The sequence below is a fragment of the Saccostrea echinata genome, unplaced genomic scaffold (assembly GCF_033153115.1).
Source record: "Saccostrea echinata isolate AGI-Se365-2 ecotype Australia unplaced genomic scaffold, CSIRO_AGI_Sech_v1 ptg000009l, whole genome shotgun sequence".
Taxonomy (NCBI): Eukaryota; Metazoa; Mollusca; class Bivalvia; order Ostreida; family Ostreidae; genus Saccostrea; species Saccostrea echinata.
The window spans coordinates 46,925,899-46,943,756 of record NW_026889758.1 but is presented as its reverse complement, the minus strand read 5'-3'; the positions used below and the strand labels follow the sequence as shown (position 1 = coordinate 46,943,756).

The 17,858-nt window shown below is 33.0% G+C and overlaps 1 protein-coding gene across 1 annotated transcript; it reads left to right on the top strand.

Moving 5' to 3' along the window:
* The first annotated feature begins 111 nt into the window (after positions 1-111).
* On the top strand, positions 112-15,880 carry LOC133182932 (maleylacetoacetate isomerase-like). The gene is made up of 9 exons (XM_061317811.1): positions 112-120; positions 2,897-2,948; positions 4,075-4,142; positions 5,529-5,609; positions 7,173-7,250; positions 9,003-9,144; positions 9,680-9,782; positions 10,548-10,669; positions 15,495-15,880. The coding sequence occupies exons 1-9, from the start codon at positions 112-114 to the stop codon at positions 15,497-15,499; spliced, it is 660 nt and encodes a 219-aa protein (XP_061173795.1). The 3' UTR covers positions 15,500-15,880.
* The last annotated feature ends 1,978 nt before the right edge of the window (positions 15,881-17,858 follow it).

The window sequence follows — 17,858 nt, the reverse complement described above, 5'->3', positions numbered from 1 at the left end:
CTATCCATAACAGAGACTTTTAAATTGACCTTTTGATGCTAAAGCAACATTGAAATTCTTACGAATTTATAAAGATCAAATTGCCTTTAAAATTAGAAAAAAATGTCAAAAATGTCAACAGTAAGTTTCGTTTTCACAAAAAAAATATTTTTTGGCAAATTTAAGAAAGTTTAGTCATTGTTTTGTTAATAATATGCATCAATGAACACGGTTAAAGAACTAGAAACAGTTGACACGAGACTAGCTTTAGTATATCTAATACTAAAGCTAGTCTCGATATTCTACATTCTACATTAGATCGATATTCTACATTTCAGATGGGTGCACGATGTTTCGGGACCACGACGTTTCGGGACCTGACTAATACGACGTTTCGGGACTAGCAACAAGACGGTTCGGGACTTGGGTAAAGACGATTCGGGACTTGAGTTAATTTTTTTCGGGATCTAAACAAATTATTTTATTATGTTGATATAGCATATTATTCTAATTACATATAGTACGTAATATTTCAAGCTATATCCGAATTTTATTTTTATGTATATATATAATAAAAATTGTCATAAAGATATACTTTGATGGGGTTTTATTCATAACAGACGAAGAAGAATAAATCTTTACAATATTCATTTTTATTTCTTTTTATTTTTTTATCATTTTTTTTATTAGTTATTTTTTCTTGTGTGTGTGGTGATGGGGAGGGGGGGGGGGGCAAAATTTAATCTTCTCAGGTTGATGATAGATATTTTAAAATATTCAAGTGATCTCCAGCTACCGTCGAATATATCTTTTAAAAACATATCAGTAAATTGTTAAAACAACAACTGGGATCAGGTACACATATCTCAACTGATACTCTGTACATAGGGAGGTGTTACGTACATGTATAAAGACGCCGCCGGTAATGGGAACTAAAAAGATTGTGTGGTTTCTTTTGAAATTATTTTAAGAAAATAAAAATCTAAAAATATGGAAAAAATATCGTTTGTTTATTGGTAAATGAAATAACTCAGAATCAAACAATAGTTCAACAAAATATAAAGGTTTTCAAAATGTTTTGATCTTGATTTTGTCTACCTTTTCCCAAACGGTTTCAAATATTTTTTCCCCAAAAAGTTTTGGCATAGTATCTGTAAGATTCTTCCCTGGAAATGTTACGAAAACATTTTTAAAGTTTCCAAAACATTGTAAATAAACATATTTTACAAATGTTGCGAGAACATTGGCCCTAAATTTAAAAAAAATACCATACTTATAAAAAAAGCATTAAATGGTATAAACAACATGATTTCATTTGATATCGTTTCAAATAATGTCTTTAAAAACATTTTAAATTTCATCATAGCTTTATCTATTTAATGTGGCAAGGTGGAAATTTGAAATGTAAGTTGACCTGTTAACGTAGTCAATGTGGAATGTCTTTTAAACACTTTTACAGCATGAAAAATTTAATATTTGCAAATTAAATAATATTTAGTATTTATTTACAGTATTATTTAAAGTTTGTCATGTACCTAACTATGTAACACCACATATAATATTACGCACTGGTCGGGTATATAAGAAGATCGATAATTGAGTTTCATTGAGATTTGTAGTCTGTGTATACAGAGTAAACATAAATTCAGACATCCATATCATTGTAGACAAATTAACAATTTTGATAGTACAATAATATATAGCGGGAATATTTGGGACTTTGGTGGGAATAATTTTTTTTCTAATTAAAATAAATGAATAAAATCGATTACTTTCATCATTTTTCTTAAGCTATCGAGTACATGTACTTTGCATAGACGAAGAAATTGTCTAACTTTGAAACGTTAAGATGAAAAATAAGTTAAACGTGTTTATATTTTGAAAATTAGTAAGTTTGGTTTATTTACAAATGTTGCATACATGGTATATATATACACATCATACTTTCAGTAAAAATTACTTTACAAGCTGTTCTTTGACGTTATATATATTTGAAAAGTCAAATACATGCTGATTTTCTTACCCATTTCGTTTTTTTCCTTCTCTGCTTAACGTATACATGGATGTGTAGGAAGTTTATAGCTTAAGTTATAACATTTCTCTTACCCGTAACATTTTGAATAAATTTGCTTTTATGATCTTGTTGCATATATAACCTGAAATAATAATTATAAATTTTATACATTGATGTTTAAAATGTTGAACATGGAATATTTCAGATTCTGATTCAAAACAACTACCCGTAAAACGTGAAGTTTTTACTGCACATGTGCTAGCTTGAGCCTTTGTAAATTTTGTAAACAAATATGAAATCAAATACCTAAAATTTTTATTAAAAAGGAGAGAAAGAAAGTCTTAGAAAGAAAAACACGTCCGTGGTCTTCACACAGCAGTTACGATTGTCTCCCGGCTTTAATTCTACAAACTCTCGTATCAAACACTATAAATAAATCAAATACATATTTTAAAAAAAAAAATTAATTAAATTTTGGTCAAATGTTAACCAAATACTTTATAAAGGTAATATATCAAATACTGTAATAAGAAATTAAAGAGACAACACCCGGGGTTTGATTTTCTCGGCAGGCGTGCTCCATGCCGCAGGCAAACTTTAAAACTAATAAAAACTCCAATCAGTGCTTCTTAAATTATAAATTGTGTATCAAACTGAGAAATTATACATGTATAAATATAAAAACACAAGTAAACAAGTTTTATTTCATTTCCTTTACAAAATATTTAGAAGTCCCGAAACGTGTTAGCCCAAGCCCCGAAACGTGTTAACCCAAGTCCCGAAACGTGTTGTCAGGTCCCGAAACGTCGGGGTCCCGAAACATCGCGGTCCCGAAACATCCATAATTCTTTCAGATAACCCATCCGAAATTCCTCTGACCCCCTGACTTGTTTTGTTTTTCAGCCAGTGTTGTATTCCTATTTTAGAAGCTCTTGTACATGGAGAGTAAGAATAGGTAATTTTTTTAATCAAGGAAATTTGTATTCTCTAGAACTGTTACATTGTGCAAGGATTTACAGAATTGATGAAATGGTGCTGCAGAAGTCACGGGGTGCGTCGATTTACCCAAATGGACCCAAATGGAACCAAATGGAACCCAAATGGAAATCCAAATGGACCCAAATGGAAATCAAATGGACCCAAATGGAATATTAAACATATATTATTGTATTTTCAAGTAGTTACTTATTTAAAATGATGAAAATAATGAACTTGCAAATGGAGAATATTAATTATTCATTTCTAATATTGTATTTTAAAATTAAAATGAATTAATCTTTATTTCTATTTGTAATAACTTTTGCATATCATTGTATACAAAACTGAAGTATTTCATATTAAAGTTTATATAGAATTCATGGCAGGAGGAACCGGGTTGGGGGGGGGGTGTGCGGGGGCCTGTGCCCCCCCCCCTCCTCCAATAATTTTGCTGATCTAAAGAATACTAAAGAAAATTAATTCGTATTTTTAAAATACAATATTAGATATGAATACTAAATATTCTCCATTTGTAAGTTCATTATTTTCATTTTAAATAAGTAACAACTTGATAATACAATAATAAATATTTCTATTTGTATATTTAATATTCCATTCGGTTTCCATTTGGGTCCATTTGATTTCCATTTGGGTCCATTTGGATTTCCATTTGGGTCCATTTGAGTCCATTTGGGTCCATTTGGGTTCCATTTGGGTCCATTTGGGTAAATCGACGTACCGGAAGTCACCGATTTATTAAATCACATTGGTCAGACATCTAGATACATTCAGTAAACTGATTTCATTTGTTGAAGTAGGGAATTGTTTATTAAAGAATCAGTCATGCTTCTGCATACATACGCTAGAGAGGTTTAATGCTATAGAATGCTATAGAACTGCCAAGAGTTTGCTACTGTCATTATATGACTGTAATAGGATATTATAAATGGTTAGGAATCAGTATTGAATGTAGATCCAAAGAACACCCAATAAATCACCATCATAAAACAACAATAAAGCATTTGTTCAATATAGGTTTGCTCTATGCATTGACTCTATAATATATAGAGAGTGATCTGATTCATTAAAATTGTTTATTTTAGCCCTCAATATCAAGGGCATACAGTATGAATACAGAGCAGTGAATCTAATCAAAGATGGAGGAATGCAGGTATGTATTAGGCCAAACAAAAAAATATGTGTGGTTCCGGTTACACCTCCAAAAAAATTAGGTAGGTAGGGATTTTTTTTTTTTTTTAACAAAATGATTTTCTTAATTTTTCTAAATAATACTTATCACCAGTGATTCATTTTGGTGTGCGTCCTGCGTAAATTACGCACAAATTTTGCTCAGGACGCATTATTTCAATAAATGTGCATCCCAATGGACGCAATAAATTTATAGAAGAACATGTACTATTTTAAACTATTTTGGTATAATTTGATTCAAAACTTGACCGATTGCATCATATCCACGTGCTAAGTGATATGCTGCACGCATGAACGATTTCAACAGGTATAAGGTTGTCAACAACAGGTCAGATTTCACAATTGCAGTTAATAAGCAATTATCAGAAAATATTTGAAAGTTAGATAGCATAGCTCGATTATCACTGATTATGTCTATACCGTGGAACGTTTATGAAGTGAATACTATACCATGCTATGCCTTTGTATTTAAGCTGTTTTTTTTTCGTTTTTTTTTTTCCTTACAAGTTAACAAGTATAAAATTTAATCATTTTTATTTCTGACTATTTGTCATTTCTTCTTAAACTTTTTTTTTACTTCATTCTGCTTCTGTGCATATTATGACTGATACAATTTGTGAGATCGTATGTACGATCTGAAAATAGAACCAAAGTGCACAGTGGACAGTATAATATTTTTATGACACAAAATCATGTACTCTTACTTGGACAATTGATAGTAAAAGTATAAATCACTCACAGCTACAATAAAACATTTGCACTTTTGTGCAATACCCTTTTATATTTCACCAGAATTTCCTCTGTAATATCTAATATATACGGTACTCTTGGATTTGGACGCAATGATTTTGGCACGGGACCCATTGTTGTCATTAAGAGGGGTCCTTTGGACCCATGATAACCATTTTCAAAATGAATCACTGTATCACTACTTTGCAAATGACATTTAGATGTGGTGTGATAATATACTAGTCAATATTGATAGGGGACACCTACATGCTAGCTTGCTTTGGATTTAACACTAATAAACACTTGCACTATGTTGTGCAAGGGGGCTGTCATTGCTGAAACTAAAACTTAAACCGGAACCATTGATGGAAATTGGGGAAATTTCTGGAAAAAATATGAAAATTGCCAAAAAAAAGTTTAGAGTCGGGGGTATAAAATAGGGATGGTCGGGTAACCGGAACCACACATATTTTTTTATTTGGCCTTATAAGTAGAGTAAAGTGAATTAATTCAAAGTTTGCAGTTTAGCTAATTCTACACATACACATATTTCTTTCATGAACATTACAATTATCTTTAAAGAAGAACAACATTTGTTAATTTTGATTGTTTTTCACAGAAAAAAGATGAGTATACCACAGTTAACCCAATGCAGCAAGTACCCGCTCTTATTATGGATGGTGCTACTCTCACACAATCTGTGAGTATTTTACTCAGTTTCTAATTACTGGGCAGGGCTCTATTTATCATATAGTGAAAAATGCATGAATTCTTCTTCCTGTTCCTGAGTATTTAGAAGACAAACTTAGTACATGGTTATGATGAGCAAGGTAGCATTTTTCAAAATTGTGATTTCATGGCCCCTGGGTCAGGGATTCTGGTGTTATGGCAGGACTTTATTGATCATTTATTGAAAATGCATGAATTTTTTAAAAATCTTCTCCCCTGCTCATGGACATCTGGGAGGCAAACAGAGTACAAAGTTGTAATAAGCAAGGTGTTTTCATCAGATTTGTGAAATTCTTGACCACTGGATCATAACATATGGCTCCTTTACTAAGATGTATTATACTCAGGTGACTGTTAAGGCCCATGGGCCTTTTGTTGATTATTCAGTATGTAACTTTACTTGAAAAAAAAATGATTTAGTTAACACCATGGGAGTTTCCAGGGCTCGAAATAATTGATGGCCCACTGGTCTGGGGCCAGTGAATTTTCAATCTGGGCTAGTACATTGCAGACGACATGTGCCCTTTGGGTCAGCATTTTTTTTATGCATAATAAAATTCATTCACAGTAGGGCTAGTTAACTTGACAGGGTTGTGTGTCCCAACTTCTACTGTTTCTTGTTTTGTTAAGTTGTACTTCTAAGTATTACAATATAAAAAAAATAGTACTATTATTATTATGATTTTGGGCCAGTCTTTTTAAAATCTACTGGCCCAGTGGGACAGTGAAAGTACTAAACTGACCAGTAAAAATTTAAGGTGATAGCCCGAGTGACCAGTAAACAAAAATAATTATTTCTAGCCCTGGTTTCCTTTTTTACAATCAGAATCATGATATTTTGAATACTACCTTGATTGCTGACTTTGATTTTTGAATATACTGTAGATGTACATTTTTCTGCATGGGATTAATTTACGCTATTATGCTGTCAAAAATTTTAGACATTTAAGACAAACAGGGGAAACCAAGATGTCCACATAATTTTCTACCCACAGATTGAACAGAAATTGTGATTCTGGGAAATTATGACTCCATAGAAAAAAAGTATGTTTACAGTATCCCAGAGTATACATGTATATTTACATTTATTTAATAGTTGATTTTTTTGCAGGGACATTTTTTTTACGGTATGTCATTTTATTTTTTGCACATGTGTATGCAAATAATTAAAGACTTGGCAAAACAATCTTGATATTAATATCTAATCAATTTTACCAGTATTTTGCAATCTGGTTATTTGTCTTGTCTACCCAAAAAGAGGATGCAAATGGTCAAACAATGCAGGAGGAATTTTTCAGACACATACCCCACCCCATCCAACCCCACCCCACTAAAATATTTTTCAAAATTGTTTCTTCACAGAAGAGACTAGATTGCATAAGAGTATATATTGTGGTACATGTGTAATACAAACACCTTTTTGTATGAATGTCCTCACAACAGTAAAACCTGCCAGAAAGAAAATTTTCCATTTTTGAACAATTGACAAATGATATACATACAAGACTAAAACAATGCCTTTTCTTCCTAACAGATTTCTATTATGGAATACTTGGAAGAAAAGTACCCAGCCAATGCAATTTTGCCAAAAGACCCCCTTCAAAGAGCAAAAGTATGTAACTACAATATACCTTTATTATGATTCGAAAAACAAACAACAACCCTGGTTAATGTAAACTCCATGTGAACAGTTATATAAATACTGCATGTAGTTGAGGGTAACATTGAAAATGATCACCCCTTGAAAACCATTGTCAACCAAGGCACAGCAGAGGTTGACAATGGTAATTCCAGGGGTGATCATTTTCAATGTTACCCTCAACTACATGCAGTATTTATTATATTCTACTGAATTTTTTTATGCAAATACAAATAGAGGTTAAACAAATGTGCATAAATTTCATGCAGTCAATATATTTTGAATAATATCATTGTCAAGCAGTGTTGACTGTTGCTAAGTTCTGTACTGCTAGAGCAGGGGCATCGGCAAGTATTTGACATTGGGGAGGCGAATTGGATCGAAAAAAAGGGGGGGGGGTCCTAACCAACTTTTTGTGACATACAATAAATAATTAAAATTTCCGTCAGAATCTTGATATTTTTCCCATTAAGTCAATAGTCTAGACATATTTTCTGATTGAAAAAGAACAATTAAACAAGCAACCAAAAAAAAAAAATGTTTTATGTGTTTTAAATAAATCCAGATTAAACAAAACCGGAGTATTTTTAAATAGCTAGGAGCTGGGGTTTTTTTTCCCGAAATGACATAGAAAGAACTTTGAAAGGTTAATGAAGAGGTATAGATTAAAATACATATAATTTTCTATTATTGTATAATATTTAATTACTGTATAATATTTATCGTTACTTGCCGAAAGAATGCATAGTTATGAACTTTAAAATGAACAGGGTGATTAATCCTTCAGAATCCATCCATTTTTGAAATGCAGAAATATGTATGAATTTTAAAAAAAATCAACTGAAGTTGTTTTAAAATGTAATTTTTACCCAGTATTTTAGTATTTTGCTTTAATTTGATAGCTTTCAATTTCGATTCATCAAAAATTTCCAAACATCGATCGACCAATTTATTAGACAATGAACAGGCCTGTTATACGCGGGGAAAGTGTCAGGAAGTGGGTGGGGCTCCATTTTTTGCCCAATTTCTCCACTTTTTCTGACAATAGGTTTTTCTGCTTAAGTTTTGATAGGTAAAAATTCATATATTCTGCTTGCCCAACCTCCCTTTCATACACACTTTTTGTTGTTGTTAGGTCGAACTCAGGCAAATTCCAGCATTTGAAAAGAAAAAAAAATTCTAGAAACTTAGAGAATCCCTACCCCGCCCCCCAAAAAGAGAAATTCCAAAAACGTTGCTAGCTTTGTGCCTGATGGAGAATTTGTAGCAAACTCACACATAGAGTGATGGATACCATGCTTTCTGTTTAGGCACAACAGGTACAGGTACATGTATATACACGTACATCCCAATTTCCACCTGTGTAAACAATAGCTTTCACACTCTGCCGCTCCATTGACCACAGATTGCCGTTATTCTTGCCGCTCCATTGACCACAGATATTGCCATTACAAATTTTGTAATTCTGTATTTCTCATTTAAAATTCATTTTTTTCTTTCATTTTTTGTTTGGTTTGGTGTTTTGTTTTTTGTTTTTTTTTTTTTATTTTGCAAAATTATTGGGGCGGCAGTCGCTGCCCCTGCCGCCCCTTTGCCGACACCCCTGTAGAGGGAGTGATTTCATCATTCAGAGGCTAACATTGTTTTTTAAGAAATGTTTGTCAACAAATCAAATACAAGCAATTTACACAAAAGTATAATGTTATATTCCTTCATTCTGATTAGGTCAGGGAAATCTGTGAGTTGATAGCATCTGGTATTCAGCCCACCATCCAGAATTCGCAAGTCCTGCGGAAAGTGGAGAAACTCTCCAGTGCAGAGGAAAAATCAGAGTGGGCCAGATTCTTTATAGAAAAGGGATTTACAGGTATTGTGTGAAATAATTATATTTTATTTTTAAATGAGTTTATTAAAATATATGCAAGGAAAATTATCAATCGGTTGATATTTCAAGTACATGTACACATTAATTAACCGCCTCGGTTGACAATGGTTTTCTTGGGGTGAAAATTTTAAATGTTACACTCAACTACATACAATATTTATTATATTATACTGAATGTTTTATACAAATACATATAACAGTGAACCTTGTGCACATAAATTCTGCACTGTCACTATTTTTTGGAATATCACCCGTCGTCAAGCAATGTTTACCGTTGCTACGCTGGAGGGCGTGGCTTCATCATTCAGCGGTTAATAGTGTTTTTTAACAAATGTTTCTCCACGAATCAGATTCAACTAATTTACATGAAAGTATAATATTATGATTTATTGACAGCTGGAAATTTCATGTAGTGTAGGTAGAAGAAGTAATCTAAAAATGCCCCATCTCTTATGCACCATACGTATGTTTTCAACCTAAGGATATAATTTTTTTAATTTTAAAATTGTCTCTGTAGCTCTGGAAACCATACTTGGCAAATGTGCTGGGAAATACTGTATTGGGGACACAGTTACCATGGCTGATATCTGCTTGGTACCACAAGTTGGTAATGCAAAAAGGTAACTACAATATAACACTAATTTTTAGCGGGGGTGGTAATTTTGGCTTCATTTAGCTCTTTGGTAGTACCCTGCTAAAATTTAATCGCTAAAACTTCAGTCATATTTTTAAAAATGACGAACGGCAGACGTTTTTTGAGGCAAAAATGTGATTCTTAGGATGGCAGTTGGCAGATCATCGTCCGTTGTCTTGCCTGATTTTTACCTCTTTTTTTCCGGCCTACCAATTTTATGTCCCACTGACCCAGTTATAATTTTTTCTGCATCTGTGGCCAATTTCTTCAATTGAAGCAGTCACTGAATAGTCTGTCAACCAACCCTCAATCATCGTCTGACCATCCGCAGACAGTTTTGTTAAGTTGGTCATGGGTTGTTCGACATTTAGGTTTTGGGTTTTCGTAAATGTCTGCCGACAATAAAAATCAAACTGGGGCTAAGTCCCAGATGATCCGGCGACAATTGTCGACTTATAAATATTAAAAACTTTAAAGTCATTGATGTTCCTAGGAATTAATGTGACTGCTCTGCGTCGCCCAATACTAACGTCAGCCAATCATGTTTTTCTAGATCTGTGTCTGCCAAAAAAAGTTGCACCAAAATTAATAACATACCTTTCAACAAGCAAAAAGACAAATTTTACACAAACTAAAGAAACCTGCTATACATCATCTCTTTTTTCTTACCATTCTGTTTCCTGCTTTACTGGAACCCTACACAAATGGCTCATATTTTCAAATTGTTCAATAGACAACTATTTTTTTTCAGGTTTTCAGCTGATATGAGCAAGTTTCCACTGATATCCAAGGTCAATGAAGAGCTAGTAAAAATTGAGGCATTTGAAAAAGCAAGTCCCTTCAAGCAGCCAGATTGTCCAGAGGACTTAAGAGGTTGTGTCACTGAGGATACGTGATTGAGACTGTCATGGTCAAATAGCTCAGTTGGTAGAGCACCTAGCAAACCTCTTTTTTTAAGGGGGGAGGGGGTATAGATTTGAATTGTTGTCTATTCACACTTTTGCCCCTCCTCAATTTTACTAAATTGACCATATGCACACTTTATCCATGCAATTTTTAGCTCACCTGAGCTGAAAGCTCAAGTGAGCTTTTCTGATCACATTTTGCCTGTAGTATGTCTGTCTGTCCGTCTGTAAACTTTTCACATTTTCAACTTCTTCTCCAGAACCATTGGGCCAATTTCAACCAAACTTGCCACAAAGCATCCTTGGGTGAAGGGGATTCAAGTTTGTTCAAATGAAGGGCCACGTCCTCATTCAAGGGGAGATAATTTAGAAATAGTGAAAATTTGGTGGCATGTTTTAAAAATCTTCTCACGAATAGCAAAGTCATTAGTCATTTTGAAATGGAAGTATCCTCAGATAGATTTAAGTTTGTTCAAATGATCAACCCCAAGGAGTAGGGTGGGGCCACAACTGAGGATCAAAGTTTTACATACGAATATATAGGAAAAAAATTTCTTCTCAAAAAAAAAAAAGGAAAGCCATGTATAGTCATATTGATATAGAAGCATTCTTGGGAAGTGTAGATTCAAGTTTGTTCAATTGATGACCCCCAGTGTAGCGAGGTGCCACAATGGGGTGATCAAATTTTTACAAAGGAATATATAGGGAAAAATCTTCTGCTCAAAAACAACAAAGCCATTTGTTATATTGGTATGGAAGTATCCTCAAGTAGTTTAAAGTTCAAGCTCCCCTTGTTAACTTTTCAATACTGAACTGATTTGTGCTTCTTCTTAGCTAATGTGCTGAGGTGAACAATGTGGCCAGTCGGTCTCTTGTTAAGTTCAACAGATATCTCATGCAACAGGATAATTTTGTTTTTGCATACCTGGTTGGAACGATAGTGCACAGGTACTTAATAAGTGGACTATTGCTAAGTCATACCGATTATGAACAAACTTTTTTCTTTGATTAATGGCCATTGCCATGATTAGCCTTCATCCTCTTAATTATTGTAGGGGTTGTAAACTACCCTGACTTCAATAGAAAGACACCAACAAATTAATTAGATTTCTGCATATTTTAATTTACAGACACTAATGTTTATTGAATATAAATAACAGACTGGTCTGCCCCAACGTAGTTATATGCACATATACATATGTAGTTATTATATAGCTGCAGAACTGTAGTGTTATGGTTTTATATTTTAGTCTTTGACCATAACAGATCCCATAATGTATATAAAGTGCAATTTACTTTAAGATTAAGATTAAGATTTTCTGCGCACTTTGGGGATGTATTTCACCACTTTCCAGCATTGTTCAATCAACAACCTTTCATTCCCTAATTCTAGACATATTCTGTAACCAACTTGTATATTTTATCCACCTCCTAACCGTTTATAGTTGTCTCTACAGACCATTAAACTCGCTTGTTGTGAATTTTATGTTACCAGACAAGAAATTCACAACAAGCGAGTTTATAAATTGTAAATTGCACTTTATTTACATTACAGGATCTGTAGCATTATGGTCAAAGACTAAAATATAAAACCATAACACTACAGTTCTGCAGCTAGTTATCATACAGCCCTCCAACCCCAACCCCCTTCAATGAGCATAACAGTTCACAGATTAGACAGCTATTTTACATGTGATTACTGTCAATTAATGACATTGGGGAATACAAATCTTTAAAACATCTCTTTAAAATTTATTTTGGTTGCAATTATTAATTTCTATAAATTTGAAAATTTGATTAAAAAAAAAAAGAAAAAAGATTAAAACGTAATTTTGTTCCACCATGTCTGATTAAATACATGTATATGTATATTTTTAGCTCTTCTGAGCCAAAGGCTCAAAGAGCTAATGCTATGGCCATTTGTGCGGCGTGCGGTGTGTGTAAACTTTTTAGAATATGGGCCATAACTCAAGAACCCCTTGGCCAATTATTGCCAAATTTGTCACAGGGTATCCTTGGCCTAAGGGCTCCCATTTATACTAAAACTAGGGTTGTAACCCTTAAACAAGGGGAGATAATTAGAAAAATAGAAACAAAAGTACTGGTTGCTAAAAAATCTTCTTCTCAAGAACCACTAGGCAGATTATCACCAAACTTACACAAAAGGATGAGGATATGTTGTAGATTAAAATTTGCACGGGGATTTACCCTGGGGCAAAGGGCGTGGTCTCAAGGTCACTTCAAAGTTGACCAAAAATTACATTTTATTAAAATGTTGATATTTTGCTTACTATAAGGACTAGGATCATCAAATCTTGTCAGTTGATGCATCTAAGGACCTCATATCATGTTGGCTCAAAAGTAGGTCACGGTGACCTACTTTTTTAAATTTTGCGGCCATTCTTTTTCGAAATGATTTAGAGGCATATTTTGAACAATTTAAAGGGTTTTTATCACGTCTCAAAATTTTTTGATATGACAAAGTTTACATGCTATTAAAATCATATATTTAAAAAATTTTGCTAGAAAATTAACATTTTTGATGTTTCAGCGATTCAAAGTTTGAATTTCTCAATATGCATATTTTGATCGCCGATGTTATGCGCCATTGCTCTGACGTCATAGGTGTCAATCCTGGTCAAGCAAAGTACTTATTGTGTATACAAAATGGCTCATTTGTTGCGTCTATTAAACCTGTTAGAAAATATTTAAGAGATAATTGGATAATTGACAGCTAGTAAGGTATAATTCATGGCTTTAGGATGCACAAATGTGCACAAGAAAGGTTTTAGGAAGATATTTTTCCAAATTTCCTGGACTTGGTTGAGAGATGAAAGAGGGGCCTTTTTCTGCAAATGCGATGGCGTTTATCTCCATTCAGAACAATCGTTTATGCCCGATCGATCACGATTTTTTTCTGTCCTATAAAATATTTTAAGGAAAGATACCTAATAAATGACAAACACGCATTTTTTAAAAGTCGCACAGAATCTAGTAGGAATGTTGTGAACTTCGTAATGGCGTACTGCTCCATTGAAGAAGTATCATTTCTAGTACATGATATTGACTGCTGGAACAGATAGAAGATATACAGGATTTATTTATATATAATTAATTAAAATAATAATAAAGGAGAATTTAAAATTCCCATATTTATAAATGTTTACGAAGTTAAACTTATTAATTCGTTCTATTTAGTCGAAGTCCCGAGTTGTCCACGGCTTCGTCTTTGGTGTCCTCTCCTATTGTCGGCATATTTTCTGGTTATTTCTCTTTGCTGGACGTTCACACATAAAAGATTGACCGTCCATAACCAAAGGAATATAGTCGATGTCAAAATTTCAACCGGCCATATTGTGTTTTCTATTTATTTAGCGTAGAAATCTATTCAATATATTTTTTCTTACGATAAGCCTTACGAGTTCTATTGACCATTGACACCTATGACGTTTCAGTACCACGTGACCCCTATCTAATTAGTGGAGATTTTCACTTCGAGGACCCTATATTATGGGCGTTTTATCGTCTAATTACGGCCGTTTTCAACATTATTTCATAATTAAACGATAATTATATGTTTCAAGAATATAATAGTGTTTCATTTTTAAGAAATTTAGATACGTGATAAAAACCCTTTAAGGCCTATGATCATCAAACTTTGTCAGTTGATGTATCTTGGGTCCTCAAAGTATGTCAACTAAAAAATAGGTCACCTTGACCTACTTTTTGAATTTTATGGCTAATCTTTTTCAAAACAATTAAGGCCATTAATTCGAATACCGAGAGATTTAGAATCTTTAAATCTTGTAAGATGATGCATCTTGGGGCCTTAAAATATATTTATTAAAAAGTAGGTCACAGTGACCTACTTTTTGAACTTTGTAGGCATTCGATTTCAAAGCATTTTAGAGGCATAATTTGGACATTTTGAGGCCTATGATCATATAACTTTGTAAGTTGATGCATCTTGGGTCCTCAAAAACGTCAACTGAAAAGGAGGTCACCATGACCTACTTTTCAATTTATATAACTATAATTAAATATTTCAGGTACTAATTGGCTTAGAATCATCAAACTTTGTCAGTTGATGCATCTTGGGTCTTCGGAGTAGGTCGACTGAAAAGTAGGTCACCGTGACCTACTTTTGTAAATTTATGGCTTTAATTAAATATTTCAGGTACTTATTGGCTTAGAATCATCAAACTTTGTCAGTTGATGCATCTTGGGTCCTTGGAGTACAACAAGTGAAAAGTAGGTCACTTTGACCTACTTATAAAATTTTATGGTTATAATTTAAAAAAAAAACATTTTAGGTATTAACTGGCTTAGAATCATCAAACTTAGTTGATGGGTCCTCAGAAAATGACAAGTGATAAGTAGGTCACCATGACGTACTCTCAGGTACTAATTGGCTTAGAATCATCTTGGGTTCTCAGAGTGTGAATTGGAATTTCAAGGGTTTATCTAAATATACAGGATACTTAGAGGCTTTAGAAGTGATAGGTTGTACAGTTTATCAAAAGAGCGATTCAAGGCCCTTGGGCCTCTTGTTTGGTAAAAATTTGGCATTTTATACCAAAAATAATCACAGTATGATCTATGTACTGCACACATCAATCCTTTATCAATTATTGATAATTACTGCTTAAATAAAGAAGTATTAATACATTGACAATTGAATTACAGTTGATATAGGACCCCAAATAGTAGATTAATTAAAATATCAGTATATCAGTATGCTTATGACATCCTTAAAATAGTAATGTATATCTTTGCTTATTTTATCATTGCAGCTTGATGTTCTCCTGCATGACCAAAGAATAAGTGTGTTCAACTTAAATATGAGAGTATATATAACTTTTATACTGAGAAGAATGAATCATGATGTGCCATTGCAGCTATATTTACAATCATGTAGTTTAAAAATGAGACTTTGTTGCATGAATCTGCATGATTGAATTTTTCCAGGCAGATAAAAAAAGTTGTGATTTTGACTGATTGGTATATATTTTTTTTATTCTGCATTTATTGTATATGAGAATTAATTGATTTTAATTGTGATTCAAATATATTTGTACATTATAAATCATCAGTTGTTAAATGTCTTCATCTCACACAAAGATGTACAAGAATTTATATTGCATAGAAGAATAAAGATGATCAGAAATTAAAAAGAAATTAATTATGTAAGATTTACAGTATGTTGTGTGATTTAAAATAAAATTTAAAAAAAAGTAAAGCCTGTATTGATATTTAGGGTGAAATACATTGGGGAAATGACTCAGAGAAAGTAGATATGTAACTTTATTATTATATAAGGAAATTTCAAGTTGCATCTACATGTATTTTATATGTACAGTGTATCAGCTTCTTATATTTAGAAACTGATTTGGGCCAGATAAATATTAAGTAGCTTTCTTCCTGTTTTAAAGAGGTTGTACAACATATACTGCATAAAACGGGAGAAGTGCACAGACTGCAGTTTCTTCATTTTTGTTGTAAGTTATTTCCTTCCAATATTTATATACTGGTATGTCTGTCTTTCACTGTCATTTTTTAAAAACTGTAGTTCTTAGATATATTGAGATATTTGGGGATATTGATTCAGGTTTTATTGGGATGTTAGATGTGTTTTTTTTTTTTTTTTTTTTGGTTTGCTTGCTTGTTTGTTTTGTTTGTTTGTTTTTCTTTGGGGGGGGGGGGGGGTATAGCACTGAAATATGATAAGTTTCATTTTTAAGTAAAATAATTTTGTTGTTTTCTTTTGTTTTAATTAGTTTTATTGTTAAACATGAGTTTAAAATATCTAAAATGCATGATATTTAAAAATTAACTAATTTAAAAATTTTTAAAAAAGAGACTCAGAGAGAAAGAAACACACACATTAACTGTCAAATCTGTCACTGGTTTTTAAAAGAATTTTGTATTCTCCTTTGGGCTTTTATATATTACATAAATACCAGATATGACGATAAAATATTTATACATGTCAAGGGTGAAGGTGAAATTACACAAGACTCAATATAAGAACCGGTTAACCAGACTCCAATCCGAGAACGAGTTATTCATCATTGCTAGCGCTCTCGAGCGCTAGCAACTACGTTAGTCTATATTTCTGAAATACGCATGCTCGACTTCACGGTCGGGGATTCTGGGAAAACTACTGTAGATAGACTGTACAATAACAATTTCGTTTTGTCATACAAAAATAGAAATGATCCGAATTTCAGGCCTTTCCTGTCCGATATGCGCGATATACATTTCGTAGATTAGAGACAGTCAATACCAGTCTAGATCCGGATTCTGAAATTTTTTTAATTTATTGTCTACCTACACATAAAAGTACAAGAAAAAATTTGGCCATATAATGCCAAGATTCTAGACATCTAGCTTTCCTTACAGTTTTACCACCTTAGTGGATAATTCCGGCAAGCTCGGAAAAAACAACAACAACAAAAATCTTTTTCAGAGTATGTCGGAAAGACATGTCAATTTAGTGTTTATCATCTGAAAATACATATGATCTGAAGTTTCGTGTTCTGTTGTCTAACCTGCACGTAAATGAACAAAAAGTTACAGTAACTCGGGTCTTATAAAACCAAGACTGTTATTTCTAAAGTTGTAATGAATACATAGCTTTTCTAATAGACCTTCATAAATCTTTCCGGCAAGCTCGGAAAACCGCAGCAACCTCGGATATGTTTTCCGAGCTTGCCGGAAAGGCCCGAAGGTGCTCAGTGGTTCTACTGACCTTTTATTTTTCACCTCGAAATTGAAATTACACAGAAATACAGATTGCTTAAAGCACAGTTAGGGGTTATGCCATTGCCGACGTGAAGCACACTCTTAGATTCACCATTCTGAATTGTGACACCCCCCCCAAAAAAAAACTCAACCCCCAGTGCACCAATCTGCCTTCCTATTAATAATTAATCGATTCAGCAAATTTAACAAATGGTTCAGATATCTTTTTCTGTATTTTATTATGCTACAGCGCTAGCTCACCAATCTTTTTAAAAGATAAGCTTGTTATTGAAAACGAAAATGGCGTGTTATTGACCGGATGTAAAAGTGAATTGCTAACTCGTACTTTGATTATATCAAGAATTAATTTTAAATCGCGATTAGAATTGGAATATTTTTTTTCATTTCTAATG

Excerpts from the sequence above, each read along its gene's own strand:
- LOC133182932 (XM_061317811.1), top strand. Across the intron at positions 5,610-7,172 it reads GTGCTACTCTCACACAATCT|ATTTCTATTATGGAATACTT; the intron begins GTGAGTATTTTA and ends TCTTCCTAACAG. Across the intron at positions 7,251-9,002 it reads ACCCCCTTCAAAGAGCAAAA|GTCAGGGAAATCTGTGAGTT; the intron begins GTATGTAACTAC and ends CATTCTGATTAG.